This window comes from Sinocyclocheilus anshuiensis, unplaced genomic scaffold (assembly GCF_001515605.1).
Source record: "Sinocyclocheilus anshuiensis isolate Anshui unplaced genomic scaffold, SAMN03320099.WGS_v1.1 scaffold647, whole genome shotgun sequence".
In the NCBI taxonomy this organism is placed as follows: domain Eukaryota; kingdom Metazoa; phylum Chordata; class Actinopteri; order Cypriniformes; family Cyprinidae; genus Sinocyclocheilus; species Sinocyclocheilus anshuiensis.
In genome coordinates, this window is record NW_015552606.1 from 899,838 (window position 1) to 924,329 (window position 24,492).

A 24,492-nucleotide genomic window follows, 5' to 3' on the forward strand; every position below is an offset into this window, starting at 1 on the left:
TTGTCCCTCAGGGGACAGAAAGACACAATGCTGCTGCAATTCTATAGTCTAAACGTAATCTTGTCTTTAAAGGTAGCCTACTTCCAACAGGCTCAGATCCAGCTGATGGAATCACATCACGTTGGGAAACATAAATCTTTGGGCCTAAGGGTTGCATTGTTAAAGAATATCAGAGTAGCATGTTTTGAGCTCCAAGATATAATTTAACAGCTTTTAAAATGTAGTAGCTCCCCGCCAAGAGCATTGTAAGAGCAAGAGAGGGAAGACCACAGTGCTTTGAAGTTGTGTGCGTTTGCTTCGGTTTAATCATCAGTGAAGACGCTCCCACGTCATTCAGACACATGGCTCATGTTTCAGTTCCTACAGGGCAAAATGACAGAGTTTGTGTAGCAGAGCTGATATTTCACACATCTTTGGCCCAGAGACTAAGCAACTTATTTTAGAAGCCTATTAGTGCCCTTATAGCATTTGTTGGAGCATTAGCTTCATGTAATGCAATGTGTAGGATGGAAGGGCTATACCACAATGAGCTGTGCAATATTACAGGACTACTGCAATGATGAGCTGACTTCATGAACATACTGTTACAAATTCTTCAAATATAACAATTTTAAGTCAGTTATGTAGCTTTTAGGTTATGCATGACTGCGAAACATCCTCTGTTTTTCATTGTGAAAGTATTTCATCTTGTTTTAGGTGACTGAGGTGTGCAGCATCTATAGATAAAGCTTCAGAACAACATTATCTTCATAGTAGTCGACTGGCCTGACCATAAATGGTATTTCTGAAACTATGGACACTTTTGGCCTTAAAATAATAATTTCTAACTATGTCCAAAAGTGAATACACATACATCAGAGAATTCTGTCTTTTTTGTCATGTTTCTGAAAATTGAAGAACATTTCCACCACAATATAATTTTCATTACATCTCAAATCATGCATTGTGTTTATATTATTATTAAAATATTATACATTTTATATAAAATATTATATTATATTATTATTAAAATATTCTGTGGTGCAAATGGCAGCGATGGAAATTACATTATAAACATTTTTGTAAAATGCTGCAGCTAATTTCAGAGCTAGCATTTTATCTGTCATAAATACACATAATAAAAATAATATTATTAATATGATAAATTATTATAATATAATATTTTAAAGTTTATATTCATTTAACTTTTTTAGATTTCACACGTATAAATGATCAATTATTCATATTTATTTTATAGATTTCATAGTATGATATTCTCGGATAAGGAGCAAACTCTTTACTTGAAAGGCATTTGAAAAAAAAAATCTAGAAAAAAAGGGTTTCCAAGGTGACCTTCATTTAACAAACAAACAAACAAACAAACAAACAAACAAAACAAACTATAAAATTAATTTTTATAATAAATAAAAAGAATTACCTCTGAATGTAAAACATGACACATTATAGTTTAATCCCATACCTTTTCACTCTATTGATCAATCTCACATGTTTTAATCATAAATAGTTGAGTTATGCAACATATGATGATACTTAAAGGGACAGTTCAGCAAAATGAAAAACCTGTCACCATTTACTCATCCTCACAGTGATCCATACCAACTTGTCTTTATTTCTTTTGTGGCACACAAAGAGGAAGTCAGGAAGAATGTTAGGGACTGACATCATTTGTCATCTTTCAGCAACATTGCATTATTTTTTCCCCCCATACTATGAAATGTGAACTTTCATAGTATGGTGACCGAGCCTCTTAGTCCCTAACATTCTGCATAACTTCTCATTTTGTGTTCCAGAGAAGAAAACGAGTCGTGCAGTTTTGGAACAAAAGAAGGGAGCATCAATGATGACAGAATTTTCACTTGGTGAACTAATACAATGAACACACTGCAATTTTAATAGCGGAATACAAAGTATCCAGTGTTGTGAAATTCTGTTACAGGTCAACTTATAACAGAAACAGACATTTGAGACTGCTACAGTATGGGTAATAATTTGTTTAAATAAACTACCATACCCATAAATCTCAGTATTTTTGCATAATCGCCTAATCTCTTTCACAAGCACTTTCTGTGACGTTAAGCAACCTTTTTAGCAAATTATCAACGCATCGAACGTTGATTGGGCGACATCCTCCACGTGACTCACATAATCCAATCAGCGGTTACCTCGATGAATACATGTCCATCCTTCTAAAGGTGAGTTCTGAAAAAACGATGACGTGAAACGATGAAGTCTTGCTGTGTTGTCACCATCTGTTTACTTTGCACAGGAACAAAGTGCTTCAAAGCAAACATGATGAAATAAATAGACGAGTCAAGTTGCGAAAAACGGCAAGGCTACATTGCACAAGGGCTCCAGAACGGAAGATATCTCGATAACGTTTGCGAAACAAATTACAGCCAGAGGAAATAGAGCTATTATTTGTTCGTAAGTACTGTGAAGTTTCTGCGTGACCCGTGCTTCGTCCCGCTTATCAGTTTAAATAACAACAAGTTGTGTTGATTTTCCACACTCTGCATATTGATGCTTATCTTTACATTTTGTTGTATGACTTTGTATAGTCTATGCGTCTAAATGTCAGTGAACGTAGTATAATTTTAAACCCATATGTGTATTTACACGTGTCTCTTGTGTCTGACAGTAAGTACGCAATAGTTCTGAGTGTCCCTCTACTGCGCGAGGATGAACGTGGGCACGGCGCACAGTGAGGTCAATCCAAACACACGAGTGATGAACAGCAGGGGTATATGGCTCTCCTATGTGCTTGGCATCGGCCTCTTACACATCATATTGCTCAGCATACCCTTCGTCAGCGTGCCTGTGGTCTGGACCCTCACCAACCTCATCCACAACTTGGTAAGAGCTGCTAAATTACACCAGTCTCTAAAGTTTATCCGTAGTGGTTGTTGTTTTGCTATATTACGTGATCCAACACAGTACCAGAATTGTTTATTGTTAAAAAAAGGTACCAAAATTATCCTTAAATCAAGCTCTGAAATGTATTAAAAATGACTATGAACTCCATTGGCCCAAAATATGCAAAATTATTAACATGGCATATTGACTGAATAGGAAAATGTCTATGGTTTCATGCAGTGATTCATTATACAGGAAAATTATTGTGCTCAAACCATGTTTGTCCTCACTGGAAGTGATCCTATTATATTTTTATATACGTTTTTATTACTATTTTATATACTTTTATATTATATTTAATATAGTCTGTTGTATATTTAAAACTTTTTTGTAGTTTATTTATGGTTCGCCATTCATCTAATTAGACAAGCTTCTAAGTGACAGTTGAATTTGTACAGTTTTTGCTTTGTACATCCAGCAAAAGTTATGGGAAGCATTTGTCCTCCTACAAGTTGGTTATTGGTATATGTTTTGCTGTCGTAAAGGCCTGTTCAGGATAACTATAAAGTTTTAATAAACTTTTTAATTCTGTTAGAATAGCCAAGTCCACAGCTATAATGATAACGACACAGAGGAACAATATATTTGGAATCACTTTCATTTTTTTTTCCTGCTAATGAGAAATAAAAACATTGACAGCCAGTCAGAATCCACCTGACTATCAAGAGCAGGTAACATAACTAATTAATAAATAGAACATTACCATGCATTAATGTGAATGCTGAAATAGTTATTGTTATAGAAATCTTTATAATTACGAACAGGCGTTAACCACAGTAGAAACACTCCTGTAGTTAATAACATTATTTATTTCCTGGTCCATAACAGATCTGCGACACATTTTGGCTCACAGTCTGCCATTGCAGAAAACCATTGCATTAGTGTCATAATGTAAATGTAGCGCATATGCTTTCTTAAGAGATTTTTAAGATGCAGAGGCTTAAAATAATAATTTGTTTTGTGACAGTCCCCAGCGGCAGAAACTCTGAAACGGCAACATTTTTTCTTGCTGAATTTTGGTCCGTTCAGTTGCTGACTCCAGGTTCTGTAATTTCAGCCAATGTTGGACTAACAGAGCCATCCTGTATCGCCTTTCTTAGTCGTCCTGCTGCCAAAATGGTTCAGCTCGTGCTGTTGTCCTAAGAGTTTCACAACATCTGCTGAGAGAGCTTGGAGGAATTGTACCAAAGGTCATGATGTTCTTTCTGTGACTCTCTTTCTGCCATAGTGCATGTATATCTTCCTACACACGGTAAAAGGAACACCGTTTGAGACTCCGGACCAAGGCAAGGCCCGGCTTCTGACCCACTGGGAACAGATGGACTACGGGGTCCAGTTCACCGCCTCTCGAAAGTTTCTCACCATCACCCCTATTATACTGTAAGAGTGTTCGCCTTTTGCTCTGTGCTGTTAGAAGCTTCATTCTGCCTGTCACGCTAATTTGTCCCTTTTGGTTGTGTTCTGCACACGCACTGGGAAGGCTTTCACAGCTTGCTCTGCATGACCATGAGCAAGAGGCAGTGATGCTGACTTCCTGTGGTGTCTGCTGGCAAGGAGAGCCAGATTTAGAAACAGTTAGTCAGTCAGTCAGTCAGATCATTTGCTCTTTTCTTCTCTCTCGTGTCGTCTTCTCTCATATTGTGAGGGTATATCTGTCGGTTACAGTGAGAGATGAGGAGGTTTGTCTTGATTTTACTTTCGTTCTTACTCGTAACGTGAAACAGGACCTTAAAAATCTTGAATTTTTATTTTAAAATATGCTTGCCTCTATTTTCAGGAAAAAATGTGACCCTGGACCACAAAACCAGTGATAAGGGTACATTTTTTAAAATTGAGATTTATACATCATCTGAAAGCTGAATAAATAAGCTTTCCATTGATGTATGGTTTGTTAAGATAGGACAATATTTGGCCGAGATACAACAATTTGAAAATCTGGAATCTGAGGGTGCAAAAAAATCTAAATATTGAGAAAATCCCCTTTAAAGTTGTCCAAATGAAGTTCTTAGCAATGCATATTACTAATCAAAAATTAAGTTTTGATATTTACAGTAGGAAATTTACAAAATATCTTCATGGAACATGATATTTACTTAATGTCTTAATGATTTTTGGCATAAAAGAAAAATCAATAATTTTGACCCATACAATGTATTTTTGGCTATTGCTACAAATATACCCCAGCGACTTAAGACTGGTTTTGTGGTCCAGGGTCACAAATTGTGATGTTTTGTACAATTTGATTTGTATACCTATTTGATGCATTTCAAAGTGACAAGATATTTCACCAAAAAAAAAAAAAAGTAAGAAAAAATTTAGAGTGAGACTTCCCTGCTGACAAAACCTGTTTAAACCAGCCTTGTTTGCTGGTCTTAGCTTGTTAAAGTTGGTCTCAGATGGTCTAGCTGGACTGCTGGTGTTTAGGTTAGTCTCTTAGCCTGACCAGCAGAAAAGTACTTCAAGCCCCTCTAAAAACAGCCAACAGACCAGGCTGACCAGTCTGAGAGGGCAGCTGAGATCCGCAAATCATAAGATCAGCTGGGTTGATTATATCCTTTGAGAATTTGTTGGCGAAAAGTGGGCATTACATAGTAGCAGTGTTGTTTTAGTATTATTTATACACTATTATTGTTACGCGTTGGTGAGGTATACACACACGAGGACGAAGGAGATCAAAAAGGTATTTTAATTAGAAAATCCAGGAGACAAGCAAGTAAACCAACGTCACATAGACAAGAACGGACACTAAACTGAGAACAGAACACAACTAATAAAGGGAAGCTAATGACGATAATGATGACACACACCTGAACCAAATGAAACAATCAACCAGAGACAGAAACTAGGTCACAGGGGAACAGGCTAATGCCGAGTTCACACTGCACGATTTTCAAAGACGTCGCATCACTGTTGGTTTCACACTGAATTACTAACTGGGGTAGCATTCAGTTGTTGCTGTGTTCACACTGCACGATGGAACGACGACAGGAGGTTACACACTGCATGACTTTACAATAGGAAGAATCGCCGACAGCTGGTTGGGGGGGGGTAAAATACACATTTTTTTGGCGGGGTTACAATTCACATTCCAGGGCCTAAATGTCACGTTATTGGGGTCGCTTCAACCTGCTGACATAAAAAAACAACCGGTGGCAATCGCAGATTTGGCAACGCTGGTCCGCAAACTACGTTTCATATAACTCCTCCCCGAACTTCCCGCTGCCCTTGTATCTTGTTCTCTCATAGATTTTTCTCCGATTTCGGGCATTTGTCGGCGATTTTGCAAAACCTGTCGGTGAGTGAAAAATCGGGCTAAAATCGTGCACTGTGAACTCGGCATAACTGAAAACAACAGACGTGACAATTATGGTGTTTATTGATATTTCTAACTAGCTTTTGCCATATTTCCTATTCTGTTTCTCTTTAGCTTTAATCTATTTAAGTAAACTCCAACTTCAATTTAAATTAGTTGCCAGTTCAAGTTTAATTGTTCCATCTAATAAAAAAGTATTTTTATACTATAAAAAAGTAATAATAACAATAATGCACATCGATTGTTTTTGCAAAATAAACCCAGACAGGGTGATCAAGACACTGACACGAAGCGGAGCGCTTTTGCATCACCCTGAAGGGGTTTATTTTTGCAATAACAACCGTCTGGATGTACATTATCCTGCTTATTACACGGCTACTTGGCACATATGTAAATAATTAAATATTGATTTGAGTTATATTTTATTACTTCTTTAAATGCAAAGCTTCCGCAAAGAAACAGTTCCTAACAAACAGCTTTGAGCCTAGACAAAGTTCACTAATTACACTACTTTTCACCACAAAAATAAACTCGAGGACATAAAATGTTATTTGAGAAGAAAGTGTTTTAAAATCATATCTGTTTATTATCTTAAATCCCTTACAGCGTACAAAACAATAATTCTGGCAACAAGACAAACACTTCAACAATATTACTGAAGTTCGCAGGTTTCATTTTACAGTAAATACAGTCAATAACAGGGGTTCAAGATGATAACGGTTGCCTTTGAATAAAACAAGAGAGTGCACACTGGTGTAATATGAAAGACGTGAACGATGCGCCAGCCTTAATTACCTGGATGTTAAATACCTCAAGTTATCCATAGAGCCGTGTAATAACATTATCTAATAGCCTGTACTGATGTAAAAAGAATTTCAATAAATTATATTATATAATATTATATTATATTATATTACATATAAACAGTTTTTTCTTTAGAATAGCATGCATCATACTAGAAATGTTCATTAAGAAAGTAAATGTATCTGATTTTATATTGATTATAATCATCTTTTTATATGTATGAAAAGTATTCTGTTGCAGCATGAAGAAACCACATCCTGGGTTTCCATTAGATGCAGTCTTATGCTGTGCTTGCTTGAGCAACTTCTGTAGCCTCTGTATCTGTGCATCTCATGTTGCTATCTGACATCTGACTTGATCTTTTCCTTCCCCTCTGCAGGTATTTCCTGACCAGTTTCTATACAAAGTATGACAGGGTCCACTTCATCATCAACACCATTTCCCTGCTCACTGTGCTTGTCCCCAAACTGCCTCAGTTCCACGGGGTCCGTCTCTTTGGAATTAATAAGTACTGACGAGGCTTTGATCTTCAGCACAAGAGGATGTGTGGCCCCTTACTCTGTGGGAATAAAAAAAGGGGGAAATTTAGGGCTTCAACGGATGCTCTGCTGCTTTGCGGTCAAAGTGGCCGAAAAATCTGCTATGGTATCACTTTTATTGATGTTTTTTGTATAACATTCAGTAGATACAAACACAATTGTAGAACCACCAGCAGAATGCAGCAAAAGAGGGTCTCTGGATATGTTAGGACCACCGTTATACTCTGTATTGAAACGGAGAGTGTTGGTTAACTGTGTTATGTACGTCATTTGGACCCGTGTGTTAGATTTCAGAAATGCTACATTGATGCAGCGAATCAGATGGGTCAAAATAGGCTGGTTCATCTCTTCTTAACTGTTTTGGGGGCCTGAGTCAGCACGTCCCAATGTTCCCCACCCCAATGTTCAGCACTGGGGTGTTTAAAAAGAGAAAACAAGGTACTGTTTCTGAAGAAAGTGTACAAGGCTATTTTTAGCCAAAAGACTGGCTTCAATTCCATTGTTGGACAATGTCACCCTGTCCTGATAAAACTTTTGCCAGATCCGTATTTCATGTTTTTAGATTTAAAACAAAACTAGTTGAATTTTATATATGCACAGCCTGTTAAAATGTTTTAATCATGTGTTGGTTGCAGCGCTACATATCTAGTCTTTCACTCTTTTATAACATGCACTAATATTGAAGAACAAAAAACAGTTAGTTGCACGCATGGGAATTAAAAACCTGTAAGAGTGGCTTCAGATGGGGCGAACGGGTACAAGGGAATATTGAATTGGACCTTTTTTTCCCCCCAAGAGAGCAGTCTAACTGTGCATATGACCTTTAGACCGCAATCTGTCTCGTTGGACACTTGTGTACAGCTACTGCACTTCATGTCCAGGTCTGAGTGAGGCTAGATTAAATGTTTATATAGTTTACTAAGGTGCAGAATATTTCTGTGAAGCATCATCAAAATGTGAATAAGATGTGTAAGTGCTTGTCGGTCTCACAAAGGCAGTAACTGAAACAGCCTTTTTATTTTATTTTTTTAATTTAGCGATTTAAAGCAAACCTGTCTGTCACAGTACAGATCTACAGGTTTTAGTTTTGACCAAATATGTAGCTACTGCATTTTGCCTTTGTACAGCAGTATGGACTGATGACAGGCCCTGTGATATGCATTTTGCATTTGACAGTACTATACTAAGCATAATTTATAATAATTAATAATTGTCTTAATTTTTGTACCAAAAAGTTATATTGGAATGATGTATGGTCTGTGACTAACCCTGCAGACATATTCCTAGTACTAAAAAAGTTGCTTTGAAAATGACATTGCTTGTCTTTATTGTCTAATACAGCATTTCACTGTCGTAGCAGTTTGTTATATTGGTGTCTGTCATGCTCAGTGTGGAGTTTGTTTTATTGCTGCCCTCTCTTCAATGGTATGGATTACTGTCAGAGCAATTATGAAACCAGTAATCCGGCATCCGTGGAGCAGTGCCTTATATAGCAGATCAGTTGACCTTGATCTGTATTTGTTCTTATCTTAGTTTGCTTTGTAAGTCATATTCCATGTTTTATCAACTTTTTGTGACAGATGCTTGTTTATTGTTGACATGATCAGTATTTGCAATAATACTTATTATTATAATGGTAGAAACCGTATTTTGCAAATACCTTTATTACTTCATAATTGATTTGTTGACAGAGTACCTTTCGCAATCATGTTTAATGCAACTACAGATCAGCATTGTGACGGGGGTGATACGATGTGAAAATCATTTTTACTGTTGATCGTTCATTTAGAGCTCATTTGTTCATCAGCTGGGCTTCAGTTCTCATCATTTGTCTCTCGTTCGACTCGGCTAGCTAATGGGGCGTTCCCTGAAATAAATTTTTGTTCCAGGCTGTATTAGTACATTTACACTGCTATTTAATCGTGTCTAATCTTTTGTCACAGAGTTAATACTGCAAGCAGTGAATCTTTATGTTTTGGGAACTGTAAGAACAAGAACTCCTTGTGGCTTGAGAAGTTGGTCTGTTGTGGTGTGGTGTAAACTGAGGTGTTGCGTACCGTGCTGCATCTGACCTTGTCAGCTGGCAGGATGCTGACTGATATCAGAGCCTTTCTTTCTCCTATAGTCAGGTATGATGTCTTTTAGGTGCAGCAGAGCCTCTTGGAAAGATTGTCAGTTGTGGTACTGTTCTGCCATCTCTTATTCGACAGTTTCTCCTGTATACATTCACACAGTGATTGTGATTGACAGCAGCAGTGAAGGGACTCTCATCAGCAATTCACTAGCTGCGCGGCGGGATGCTGTGCAAGGTTAAACAGCAGGGATAATCTTATCCTGTGACTGATGAAGCGTATTCATCAGTTAATGTGAAATAATGCGCAGTAATGAATGAATGAACTCTACCTGACATTTTACAATGAGCCAGATGAATAAAAACAGACATTTAGAGGGATAGTTCAGCCAAAAATAGAAATACTATCACTTACTCACCCTTGTGTCATTCCAAAGCTGATTTTCTTTGTTGTTTGGGACACAAAATTATATTTTGAAGACTGTTTCAACTTTTCTGTATAATAAAGGCAACATTAGACCCCATTAACTTATTGTATGGTCAAGTGACAAAAAAAAAAGGAATTTAAATATCTTATTCTCCATATATATATATATATAGAGAGAGAGAGAGAGAGAGAGAGAAAGTCATACAGGGTTGGAACGACGTGAGGGTGAGTAAATTATCTCAGAATTTTTGTTTTTGAAACTATTCCTTGATCTATGGCTTCAACATAGATCAAACCAGGAAAACGACATTTCAAAGATGATTTCATCTAGTTTAACAAATGAGAAAATGTACCTTAAAGACGGCAACAATATTAAAGGGGTCATATGATGCTGCTAAAAAGAACATTATTTTGTGTATTTGATGTAATGAAATGTGTTTATGCGGTTTAAGGTTCAAAAAACACATTATTTTCCACATACTGTACATTATTGTTTCTCCTCTATGCCCCGCCTTTCTGAAACGAAAGGAAAAATTGAAATTGCATCATATGACCCCTTTAAGAAAGCACCACGCCAGTATTCCAGTGTGCAACGTGAGTCAGGACTGTGCTCTTTGGGCTGTTACCCAAAGCCAGCAACTTTTTAAACATTGACTGGGTGAGAGTCGGTCAGAATGGTTGAGAGTGAGGCCTCATGTGTCAGTGTCAGCTCTCCATTACTAGCTACAGCCTGTTTAAGCTGTCTATCACCCTGTCAACACGGTTCTCCCCTCAGTGAGCTGATCCATTCCAAACATGAGGTGTTTCCTTCCTTCTACACATATTTTACAGTGGTCTTTTCACTAGCATAATTTTGTATGACACTCCAGATGGTATGTGTTTTATTTTTGAATATTGTATGCTATGGTTTTGTGTTTATTGCATTAAAATATCATCAGCCCTGAAAAGTGCACCTGTAGTATTTAAGGTTATACAGTGATATTTATTTGTGCATGAAAGGCTACAGGACCAAGTCACATTGATGCAGCACACAAAGCTGACCATAAAATTATAGCCTGGACTAGGTTGATTATTCAGCACACTTCTGGGAATTTCTTTTATATACAGAAAGAATTTATTAATTTGGTAAGAAGTGTTTGTAGACATTCTCACTGCTTTTCAGAGGTTTGGCATTGGTAAGATTTTTGAAAGAAGTCTCTTACGCTCACCAAGACTGGATTAATTTGATAAAAAATACAATAAAATTATTAAAATTATTAAAATTATTAAATATTATTACAATTTAAAATAACTTTTCTGTTATTTATTTATTTGAAAATGTAGTTTATTCCTGTGACTTTAAAGCTGATTTTTTAAGACTCAAGTCCTAAGTGTTACATGATCCTTCTGTTACAATGTAAAAGTCTTTACTGTCACTTTTGTTCAGTTTAATGCATCCTTTCTTGATAAACATATTTATTTATTTAAAACAGAAAAAAAAACCTTACTGACCCCAAACTTTTGAACTGTAGTGTAGATGGAGTAGGTAACAATTGTTCGATTTTATGTTGGAACATGATCATTTGGATACTGAGAGCAGGTGTATTGGTAATTACAGTAGTGATGGTATTTACATATTAAACAGAAGATTTTATTTGTACTGCATTAAAAAACAGAAAAGGTACTAGTAAATTTCTGCCAGGACATTGTCTGTTAAGATTACAAAAATGTGATTCAACCCTAAAACATGCAGTACATAATTTAAAATATTGGTAAAACACCTGTGAAAAATCAATGTGGAAAATTCTTTCATATTAACACATTTTTACAGACTTTCCTTAGAGTGTGGTAGATGTTAAAATATGAGCTGTTCAACTGAAATGCTTTTAATTATCCATTTATATAATGTCATTAGAAATAAAAGTGAATTCTAAAGGAAAACGCCTTTTTAGCATGCTGACATGATGTGCAAACATCTAAAATATCTGAGTTGACCATTAGGTGTCAGCATAGCTACTGTTATAAAATGTTTTTACATTTTTACAGGTTAATTTGCTGATAACTATTCAGTGTAGTTTGTGGTTACCATAGAGACATAATTATCTGGTCATTGTTAAGATTTTTATGGTTTTCCATAAAAAAGTGTGTGTATTTTCAGGAAGAAAACCGGATATTGACCCTGTCAACAGTCCTTGACTGTAGTCCCATTAATAATACAATCACCTGATCATGTGTTGTCTTTGATAACTTGACTTTGAAGGACCCTGCGTCATATTTTAATGGTCTTCAAAAAGCAGTCTGGCATTTTTTTTCTTTTTTTTTTTCAATTATTTTTTTACATTTTATTGTGTGCGTATTAAATGTGGACTAAACATGAATGTTTTTTTTTTTCAACTAAAGCTAAAGTTCAGCTAAATGTTTAATGTCTGTCCGACATAAAAATAAATAATAATAATAAAAAAAAAAAACAACAGTAAAAGTATGTCAATACATTAGGAATATTCTCTGAAGAATATTGGTTACCAAACAGTTTACTGTAGCCATTGACTAAAAAAAATGCTGTGGAAGTCAATGGCTGCCATCAACTGTTTTGATACCAATGTTCTTCAAAATATCTTCTTTTGTGTTCAACCGAAGAAGGAAACACATACAGGGTTAAAACAAATGGATGGCGAGTGAAGACAGAATTTTAATTTTGGGCTTGAACTATTCCTTTAACAGGGGTCCCTGCTCCATCTCCACCAAGGGGTCCTGGGTCTAAAAAGGCTGAAGACTCCTGCTCTTCTCAATTCCACTTGTGTTTTATATTATGTAGCGTCTGCTTCAGTCAGCAGGGGGCAGTACATGCCACAAGTTGACGCTAACCCATAGTGGCATTTGCCACCTAAAAATAGGATTTGCCTGTGGATAAAGGCTCTTTATTTATTTTAGCCCAGATATTTAACAGACATAATGAATTTTGTTTTAGCGTGTTGTATTCATTGCTGACAGAGATATTTTGTCACCTCGGTTTACTATTTGACATTTTTAAACGGTATCAAGGCTAATGCAAGTCTCTGTGGTCTTTCATTTGAAAATATACAAAGGCTGCTTTATCTTTCGCCACCCACTGCTTTCATTCTGTCTTTTATTCTGTCCTCAAATCCTTTATGTCCTTGACTTTCTTTCATTCTTTCCATTTCTCTCTCTCTCTGTCTGTCAGGTTCTACCCATCAGTTCAGTCAGCTGGATGGGAACATGGCTTAAATCTGTGCACTGGGAACATGGGGAACCCCATGGGTTTTAAAATATTCCTCACTTTCCTCTGCAATGCGTTGGCATTTGAAGTTGCTCCTCTTCCTACGGAAACGTGATCTCTGTGATTTAAAGCAGCTCACTTTGAAAGGAAGCACATTTTATTAAATAAAATCAGCTTTCAAAGCTCAGGATGTGAAATATAGATGCTCTGTGGTGCCTTATAGTTGTTTGTTCTTGTATCGAAGTGCTTTTTTCCCTGAAACTGAATCTTGGGTAGGGAGATTTACACATTTAAATGACCCAACAAATGAGGACTATGTGAGGATTGTGTCCCTCAGTGTGTGAGGACACACAGGAGACTCGGACACCACGGTCACGTCCCACAACCCAAAAAATAGAACTACTAAAGTGTAGGTTGCACTGAATTATGGATATAAATAGAGTTGCCCCTGATTAGGTGCATTAAACATGAAGAATTGGTTCCTTCAGGATCTGCATGATGGAGAGGACAACCACTGCTATGGAGAGAGGCCTAAAAACTTGGTTTTAAAGTAGCGAAGTTCACACAGTCAGTGTTTGGCATTGACAAGCGTATTTAACAACAGGTATGACTCTCAAGGTGCGGTGGTCCAATGTGTTATTGTATGGGTGTTAATGTTAATGTATCTACATAGAACAGAATTTTGTATACATCTTACTAATGTAATCTGATGGGAGCAGCTCTGTATAGTGACTAAATCTAAAACCTTCAGATATAAACCAGTTTAACACTCAGTCTACTGAGTTATCAAAACTCCACATGAAAAGACGGAGCACGCACATGTAATGCAGAGTGACTCCTCACATTCTATTGTGTATTTTATACAGTTCTGTCAGGACCACTACTGTCAAAATGATTGACACTTAGGGTGTATTCACACCAGGAAATCCGCTAGTTCACTTGCTTTGGTCCGGACCAAATACAATGTTGATTTTTTTTGTTTGCTGTGGTTCACTTTCACACTGCCCTTTTTGCAAGTGAACCAGAAATTGTAAACAAAACCACACGTGTGCTAAGGTCATCCATTCATTGGACAGAAATTCTCAAGCGTACCAGAGTTCGTTTGGAATTGGACCGAGACCACCTCTTCAGCTGGGTCTCGGTGCGGTTGTTTGGTCCGCACTCGAGTGCGATTGCTGTATCCACACCTGCCCAAAAGATCCGCACCAAGGGGGTAAACGAACTTGAGTTTGATTCAATCGAACCAAACAAGACAGGTGTGAATACACCCTTAGCATACAGTTTGGATTTGGCGGTATGGTTCTGTTCTGGGCAAAAATCTCCCTGCCCATCCATGCAGCCTGTCATGAATGAGCAGGGAGAGCAGCAATAACCCCCCAGGGTTATCAGAAGGAATATCAGAAAGCCAAGTCCTGACTGTGGCGAAAAGAGGAGTTGGGGATGGAGCAGGGTAATTTGCTCTTGAGCAAGTGATAAAGCTGCTGAATAATTCTGAATATACCTTATATAGGAATGTTGTGATAGGTGTCGTATTCCTATAGGTAGATGTGGATCAGCTGAGAGTCAGCCGATGCAAGCTTGACCCGCGTGACCTGCTAGAAATAACGCTATATTCTTTATTTTATCAAAAACTGTGCAGTCATGGGATCAGTTGTTACAAAATGCAGTTGTCACTCTAGAAAATAACCAAATTGGGTGTATTCAGCACTGTAAAACAGGACTGACAACTGTATTCCTCTTCCAATGTCCATGATTGATGTATAGCCTGCAAACTAATTTACACAGCTACTTTTGTACAATGTTTTATTGCTTTCATTCACATTTGTGTTTCACAGCCTGTTTTCACCTAATACGCCTGGCTTGATAACTTCTTCAAATGTAAGCACACCTGTTTTTGCACAAGTTACACTTTTATTCTGAGCTCTGAACTGACCACATTTTACCTCAGGCTAAGCACAGTGAAGCTGACAGGTACAAAAAAAGATGACAAAGATGAATTTGTTTAATATCTGAGGGATATCATTAATATCAGGCATCGTCACTGGCACAAATGTTGAGGTTTACTTTTTAATAACTTTATATTATGAGACATTAATCATGTCATGTATGAACATTCAAAAACGATTTAATAGTGCATCTGTTTTGCAACCAAGATGTGCTTTCGCAGAAACTATTACAGGATTACAGCTTATGTCCCTGCAAATATAAGTCAATTACTAGAGCTCTGATGAAGGGGAAATTAGCATCCCAAGCACAAGGGATTAGCATGTCAAACGTTTACCAAACATCTCAAATGCTTAATCAGACTGCTTAGAATCATTTGCCATTAGAGCAGATAACGCAGACTTCCGCTCTATATGTTCAACACACGCACGCATGCATGCACGCACACACGCACACACACACACACACATTCTGTATGTTTGTCTATGTAGCAGTGGTGGTGTGCTTAATGTAGTTGGACTAAATTTCATTTTTGTTATTTTTTTTATTTATATGATTAGTAAATATAAAATATTGATATTTAATAATTATTAATATTATATTACATATTAATATTTTATACACTAATTCTATTTATTATTTTCAATAGTACAATTCATATCCATAATATTGCTTTCTCAAGTGAAAAAGTTGTCTTGTTTGAATCAGGAGAGACATGCAAAGATCAAGCACTGTTTACCAACAAAAACAATCCAAAACTGTTCTAAACAAATATGTATAAAAATAATGTAAATGATGTAAAATTTTCCAAATAATTTTCGATGAAGAAACAAATACATCTATATTTTGGATGGCCTGAGGGTGAGTAAATTTTCAGCAAATGTTCATTTTTGGGTGAACTATTCCTTTAATTTCTCGTTTTTTCCTTTGTGGAGTTCTGTTATATTCAAGTAGATTATTATTATTATTTTATTGAATTTTAATTTTATGTGCATTTAATTTTTATGACCACATGCATTTTCCCCTTTCCCTTTACAATTTTCAAGCAGTAAACACAAATGGTTTTATTGTATTTTAACTTAAGGCATTCTACAAACCATTGGTCCTATAGGGTTGCAGAGAGTCTATCCGAGTGTATTGAGTCGAAGGCAGTTAATTAAGAGTGATCGTTTTGTCATATTGATTCACAATGTAATTGCTGCTGATTTTTGTCTGTCTTCTGAAAAATGTACTCTTATGTAGACCCTGTGAACTCAGACTCCTTATTCACGCATGTGTAGACAGGCAATTAAAACACATGTTCACTCCATGTTCTCTTGATAGTCACTCTCAGGGAAGACTCTAGTACTCTCTTTAAGAGCTCACATTAGCCTTGCTTACAGTTAGATTGATTTTCAAGGCTTTTAGTGTTGGAATGAGACAAGCACCATGACAGGCACGAGTTTTCCAATACTGGGACATGTCTTGTGTTTGTCACCTCTGCCAGAAGCTTTAATTGATTCCCGTTTTGCTTTACAGAAATTCGAAGAAAATCGAAAGGTCGAAGTCTCCAGGCCTACATCATTATATTCTGTCTGAGATTTTAACTAACTCATTAGATAAATTACCTTTAGTCTATAGAACAGTAGTTCTGTGATATAAAGTATTTTACTGCTTGTGTATTGTTGAAAAGAAAGCAGCATATGCTGGTTAGGTATGTTTTGAAGCATATGGCTGCTGGTTTAAGATGGTTCTTAGCTGGTCATGTGCTGGTTTAAGATGGTCATGTGCTGGTCCTAAGCTGGTCATGTGCTGGTTTAAGCTGGTCATGTGCTGGTCCTAAGCTGGTCATGTGCTGGTTTAAGCTGGTCATGTGCTGGTCCTAAGCTGGTCATGTGCTGGTTTAAGCTGGTCATGTGCTGGTCCTAAGCTGGTCATGTGCTGGTTTAAGCTGGTCATGTGCTGGTCCTAAGCTGGTCCTAAGCAACTATCTCCTGCTCAGGACCAGCTTAGGACCAGCATATGACCAGCTTAAACCAGCACATGACCAGCTAAGGACCAGCTTAAACCAGCAGCCATGCTTTAAAACATACCTAATGCTGGTTTTTGTTATGAAGTACTTGCATCCAAATATTGAATCAATTGCATATAAATTTGACTCATCCTCATCAAGTTTGATTCTATTTTTTTCAAGAGTATTTGTATTGGTTTTTGAATTCTATGGGCTTTTAAATTGTCTTTGTACCACTGAAGTAAAGGTGAATGTGGCCTGTGGGACTTTGGTGAGTCGTACATTCAAATCAAAAGGTGATTTGTGAAATAGTTAATAATAGCACTTGAAGCTCTCTCCCAAATGGAAACCTGGTGATCACAGGGCTTTTTATTGGGGTTAACATGACACTTCTAATACCCTTCATGCCTTTACATCTGCATATTAGAGAATTTCATTATTTCATCACCAGGGTGGCATATGAAAGTATGTGGGACCAAGAGACATAGTGATGTGTTATATGGGCTGTCTCGAGGGAAGTAGCACATCATGCGCTGTGTGCGGCACGGTTATACAGTGTGTTTTTACTCCATTTCCATGCACCACTGCATGTCTGATTTCATGCTTAACCAGAATTACCCAGCAGCCTCTGATGACTAAGTCAACAGGGTGAGCTGTCGCTACAATTCCAATCGCGCATTTACCAATCCGTCCATCTTTTCACTCTCATTTGGTGAATAACACTAATAGCTTTTAAAAATAGGCAGAAGACCACATGATGCACTACATCAGTTAATTATAGTTTATTAGGTAGAATGAATTCACATCACAACTCAGTCTTTGAATTGGTATTGCTTTGGCACCCTTTGTTTATAAGTGCTAAGCGATAAGCAGTTTAGTAGTTTTCAGTTCATTCATTTATAAATGTTACTGACAGTAGCAACAGTACCTATTATCAAAATAAGCTTTGCCAGTAACAAGTATCCTTATTTTTTTGCAGAGGTAATTATTAACACGCACTCTGTCTTTCATATGAACTGTCATATAAATCAGTTTGTTTATTTTAAAAACTAATCTGAATTGTTTTTTGAACTGAATGAACTGATTTAGAGTTCATAGCACATCAAAGTCCAATTTGAGGGAATTGATTTGTTCGAATGATTCAAAAAATAATTAATATGCAACATTAACATCTTTTTCTGTGTGATTTCACTATGATTTTGACTCAGTTACACTCATTAAATAGTTTAGTTTTAGTGTTCTAGCATAAATTTATCAATTGAAGTTTAAAGCTGTCACTGTTATTGAGATTGTCATTGTTTCCAAGCCATACACAGTTCAAATATTTGGAGTCGGTAAGATTTTTAAATGTGTCTGAAAGAAGTCTCTTATGCTTACCAAGGCTGCATTTATTTGATCATAAATGTAGTAAAATCAGTAATTTTTCTTTTAAATAGCTTTTCTATTTTAATATATTTTAAAATGTAATTTATTCCTGTTATATCAAAGCTGAATTTTCACTTCAGTCTTCAGTGTCATATGATCCTTCAGAAATCATTCTAATATGCTGATTTAATGCATTTAATGCAGCATTTGTTATAATTATCAAAGCTGAAAACAGTTGTGCTGCTTAATATTTTTGTGGAAACCATGATACATTTGTCTTATTGTTATCAATGTTGAAAACAGTTGCGCTGCTTAATATTTTTTATGGAAAACCTGATTTATTTATTTATTTTTGCAGGATTGTTTGATGAATTGATATAGATTTTTTTGTAACAATGTAAAATAATTTACTTATACAACTTATACAATTTAATGCATCCTTGCTAAATAAAAGTATTTTCTTTCAATCAATCAATCAATCAATCAACCAATAGTACTGCATATTCTGACATTCTTATATATATATATATACACACACACACACACACACAGACTAGAAGGGCAGAAGGGTAGTATCATTAAACTACTTTATAAAGCTTCAGTTGTAACAGCTTTCCCAACTAAAGTGACAGTGAAACTGTGTACTATGTGCAATTAGTGGAGCTAAGCTAATGACTTTGCATGAAGGTATTCAATACCTGCAACAAAACTCCCCAGCACCAGCCCTGAGTCATAAGAGGAGTCGTCCATCTGTTCTCCCTGCATGCATCACCCTGACAGTCGGAGCCGAGCTTGCATTTGCGGTCCCATTAGTGGTAATTTACAGGCATATTTCATAGGGCATGGAGGAGGATGGATAGCTCATATTAAGTGCTGAGGACATATTAAGTGCTGAAGACAGGAGGTGCATATGTGTGTGTCTATGTGTCAGACTTTAGGGGGCTCTTTCCTCATTTGCTTCGGAGGGCACCTGCCTCAAGAGAGAAGTGCTTCTCAATGAGTGCTGAAAAGTAATGCTCACAAGGACTTACATCGATTAGCTGTTCACGCAAAATTGTTCCTCATCTCCAGACTCATTAACGGCCCTCTCTTCATATAAGTGGTGCCATTTGCATGGCAGAATCCACAATGACATGGTACTGCCCCTGTATTTGAGTAGGTTGGCTGGCAGACTCAGGTATCAGATTTTAAAAGCTTGTGAGCATTTTTCAAAGGGTGCTGTCAGAGCATAATGTCGTACTCTAAAGATAAATTGAAATCTGGGTGGTGCTAAGCGAAACAGTTTGACAGAATGAGAGAGCAATTTTAATGCTGGGTTTGGCATTGGTGAAACCATTCATTTGATGTCCATTTGTTCATGAAACAAAAGCTCCACAGTCCTTTTTCATTCAGTGATCTTGTGAAGTGCACAATGAGAATCTAATATTCACAATACCTTTCTCCTGACTCTAATATCCTGTGGTGTAAAAAAATATTCTCATTGCTTTTATTTAGCTTTTTTTAAATATGAATTTTACATACATGTTTGTTTGTTTATATATTTATTTTCATTTATTTATTCATTATTTTGAACCTGATGATCATGTTCTTCAGTATGATTTGAGAATGATCCAAAGAGCATCTGTGCTTGAGTGGAAAAGGTGTCTAATTATATTTTTTAATTAAAATGTCCTAATGCAATCTTTCATTGAAACAACCAAGACTAGTTGGAAAATCATTATATTTCTGCAAAATATTGCATTGCTTCTTGCACGTTTTGTGACAATTTCAAAGTGAAATGTCCAGTGAGTGGCACATGTTTTTTTGCAAGTGTAAAAACTTGTTTTTATTTATTTATTTTCAGAATAGATGAATGTCAATCTGGCAATGCTTTATTACTTTGATTGTTGTAAATATCACGGCAGTTCGGAAATGAAATGTCCAGTGAGTGGGGCTAAAAGGTTAATGCTCTATTGTGTCCAGAAATAATATACCACTAACACTAAACCCTACCCTAAACCTAATCGATAGTGTTAATCAAAGCAAACATGACATAAAAATTTATTTGCTGAAGCAATCATGCTATTTTAGCAAGCTTCTACAAGTCTTTGAGGGATTTTAATTATAATTTTTTTTTTCTTATCATGACTCGTGTTTCAAGGGACTCTTGCTCAAGCTTTGCATCGTAAGTGCAGTGCTGTACCAGGTGAGCTACCCAGCAAGTTTACCATGTCAGAAAAGCCATATATATGGAGCTGGTTATGTGATGCAAATGTCAAGATGTATTAGGCTGATGATACACGAGGCAATTTTTTGAGCAATGTTGCCGCCAACGGGCAACCAGATGAGAGACAGGGCCCATGACCGATCTAAAGTATCCAGATAGACATTTATTATCCATTCTCAATGTGAAAGTGCCCAAGCAACATTGCTCAAAAAAAGTTGCCCGGCAAAATTGTTCAAAAAGTTGCCCCGTTTATCATCAGCCTTAGTTTCAGAAATGGTGTATGATGTCACTATGTTAACAGTGTTTTGATAATCTGCCCCATAAACTGTCTGAAAAGAAATAAAAGTTGTGTTCATTTCAGCTGAAAACTGCAATTATATATATATAGTTTTGACACACACCTTCCAGGTGTGCCCTAGACACATCATCAGTGATGTAACTTGGGGTCGTCGGGTGTTTCGGGTCTTTCAACATCATACACCTTCACCCAGGCGATCAGTCCAGTCACATCAGCCAGGGGTGATCAGTCCCCGACTTGTGTCTAGGTAGCTTGTATAGTCCATGGATTGCCCCTTTTGATCCACAGCCATCTTGATGCCCTCTCAGCGGCATCCATGATATTCCTGATGTCTTTATTCTTGTGCAGTCCCCTGATTCCCAATAACTTAAGGGTCCTGCATAACAACTGGCCGGCAAAACCCCGGCAGCCAACCTTGATGGGGAGGCAGCGGGTCTTCCATCCCCTGTTACGGCATTTGCCTGCCAACTCCTCATACTTGGCCCTCTTCCGTTCAAAGGCCTCTTCTATCCGGTCTTCCCAGGGCAGAGTTAATTCCAGTAGAACCACCTGCCTTGATTATTCTGAGAATAGGACCATATCAGGCCTAAGTGTGGTCGTGGCGATGGTTTCTGGGAATTTGAGCTGCTTTCCCAGGTCAACCTTTAGCTGCCAGTCTCAAGCGGTTGCCAGGAGACCACTTGCTGGGGTCCTGCTCCCTGGTGGTTTCTCTCCAGCCTTAACAAATGTGATTGCCCGCTGTGCTGGCTGCTGGTGCTTGCTGAGAGAGATCCCTGTGCTGATAGTTCCAGCGATTACCCTTAGCACCTGATCGTGGCGCCACTTATAACGCCCCTCTCCCAGGGCCTTAGGGCAGCAGCTTAATATGTGCTCCAGGGATCCTCTTTTTTGGCATGAGAGGCATGCAGGGATGTCATTCAGGCCCCAAGAGAAGAGGTTGTTTGGACTGGGGAGGACATCGTAGACTGATTTGATAAGGAACTGGATCCGGTTTGGCTCCACTTTCCACAACTCAGTCCACGAGATCTTTCGGTCCATCGCTTGTTGCCATCGAGTCCTCGCCCCTTTTTGTCGCATTTCCACCATCCTACTAATGCGCCGTTCCTCCACCCCTGCTCGGATTTCTTCTTGGACCAGTTGATGCCTGTCATTTCCCCGGGCCTTGTCATATCGAGGTTTATGTTTACAGCCAAGCCCTGCACGTCCTGACGCCACTGTCCCCACCAGCACACTGTGCCGCAGCCGTGCCTCAGCCTGATTGACTGCCTCCTGGGCCCTCCCCTTCTTACCCGTCCTCACCTCGATGCCAGCTGAGGAGACTTTGGTGTCAGTGGATTTGGTGTCTCTGTACAGCAGCACCTCTCTTGCTTGGGAAACCATGAACTCCTCCGACAGGCTACTGAAGGGGAGTTGTAACTTGTTCTTCCTTCCGTATAAGGCTTTGCTGGTGATATTGTGAGGGAGACCCAACCACCTACGTAGAGAGTGGCTGATCTTCCTCTCAAAGCTCTTGACAGTGGTTAAGTGGACGCCATAAACCAGCAGTGGCCAGAGGAGTCGCGGCAGAATGCCATGCTGGTAAATCCAGGCTTTGAACTTCCCTGGCAGCCCTGACTTGTCCACTATAGCAATCCAGGTATGCAACTCTTTTCCAGTTTCACGAAGTGTGACTGTGTCCTTAAGTGTGCTATTGAAGACTTTTCCCAGGCTCTTAACTGGTTTCCCTTGAGGTTAAATGATTGATGGAATTTGCACTCCTCCAAGGGAAAAACGGAACTTATCGGTTACATTTCCCTTCCTCACCGCAAGGAATTGGGACTTAGCTGGCTTAAAGTCCATTCGGGCCCAACTGATGAGGCATTCCAGGCCTTGGAGGATCCATCTGGAGCCTGGTACAGATGTTGTGGTTACCGTCAGATCGTCCATAAACGCTCTGATCGGGGGCTGTCGCACACCTGACCGGGTAAGTGGGCCGCTGCATTCCACCTCTGCTGACTTAACTAGCATATTCATAGCTAAGGCGAACAAGATCACTGAGATAGTGCACCCTGTGATTATTCCTTTCTCCAGCCTATGAAATGTGGATGTTGTTGATCCAGAGGTGACTCTCAAGTTAAAGCAGTTGTAATAGTTTAAAATAAGGTCCCTGATCTTCTCTGGAACATGATGTTGGATCAGTGAGGTTTCCACCACCTTGTGCGGGATTGACCCATAAGCGTTGGCAAGGTCGAGCCACAGCACTGCTAGATCGCCGCCACCTTCTCGAGCCTCCCGGATTAGCTGGGTGATAACTCCTGTGTGCTCAATACAGCCTGGCACTTTTGGGATTCCACCTTTCTGTACAGTGGTTTCAATGTACTCATTCTGCAGGAGGAACTCCGTCATGCATCGGGCAACAATACTGAAAAATATCTTCCCCTCTATGCTGAGGAGTGAGATGACCCTGAACTGCTCGATGTTACTTGAGTTCTCCTCCTTAGGAATCCAGACACCGTCTGCATGACTCCACTGCTGCCAGATGACTTTAATGATTCTCCATAGTCGCTGAAGGAGTTTGGGGTACCTCTTGTAGACCACGTAAGGCACTCCACTTGGACCTGGTGCTGAGTTCATCCTAGCTGCTTTGACAACCTCCTGAACCTCTCTCAGGGTTGGATCCTTGAGGTTAAATGCCACACTGGGTTCCGGTGGGGTTATCAACGTGCAACACGGTCCAAGGTCCTGGTCTCTAGCTATATCACTGTAACTGGTGCTGAGGTACTTATCAACCTCGTCTTGAGTACAGGTGAGTCGATCGCTACGCTTCTAGCTGAGGAGCCTCCTGGTGAATCCGAACGGGTTTGCGATCAACTCTGCCAGTGTGCGAGCCCTCACCTTGCCCCTCTTTCTATGCCACTCAGTTTGATGGGTGGTAGTGAGCTTACTCCTTACGATGTTCCGGAGCTCAGCCAGGGCAGCTTTGTCCTCCTCCTGTGCCTGCTTGAACTGCTTTCTAAGCACACAGAGCTCCTGTCGCAACTGACGGATCTTCTCGTCCAGACTTCTCCCAGTACCACTAGACGGGCGCTGCTCCTTCAGGCCAAATCTCTCAGCGGCTATGTTGATAATTATTGAGCACATTTTTTGCAGTCTCTGGTCACCATCCCCTCTAGCTGTTACTTGGAAAATCTGGTCCACTTCCTCATCAAACTGGTGCCACTCATTTTCCTTATTAGCACTTAACCCCCACTTAACCTGACGTTGTTCAGAAAGCCTGGATTGGAAACGACCTAGTGGTGCATGGATGGTCTGGGCACTGTGCGGTGACTCCGGGCCGGGCTCCTCCTGCATCTCACCAGGTACTTGACCTGTGCGATGCAACACTTGTGTACCAGACAAACACTTCATTCTGGCCTGGTGGATCTT

The 24,492-nt window shown here is 38.6% G+C and overlaps 1 protein-coding gene and 1 pseudogene across 1 annotated transcript; one reads left to right on the plus strand and one right to left on the minus strand.

Annotated features, from left to right (window-relative positions):
- The first annotated feature begins 2,220 nt into the window (after nucleotides 1-2,220).
- ormdl3 (ORMDL sphingolipid biosynthesis regulator 3) lies at nucleotides 2,221-8,387 on the plus strand. The gene is made up of 4 exons (XM_016456949.1): nucleotides 2,221-2,424; nucleotides 2,639-2,853; nucleotides 4,142-4,293; nucleotides 7,410-8,387. Exons 2-4 carry the CDS (start codon nucleotides 2,680-2,682, stop codon nucleotides 7,543-7,545), a joined length of 462 nt encoding a protein of 153 aa, XP_016312435.1. The 5' UTR covers nucleotides 2,221-2,424; nucleotides 2,639-2,679; the 3' UTR covers nucleotides 7,546-8,387.
- A 12,925-nt stretch (nucleotides 8,388-21,312) lies between these two features.
- Nucleotides 21,313-24,474, minus strand: LOC107665860 (uncharacterized; annotated as a pseudogene).
- Between the last annotated feature and the right edge of the window lie 18 nt (nucleotides 24,475-24,492).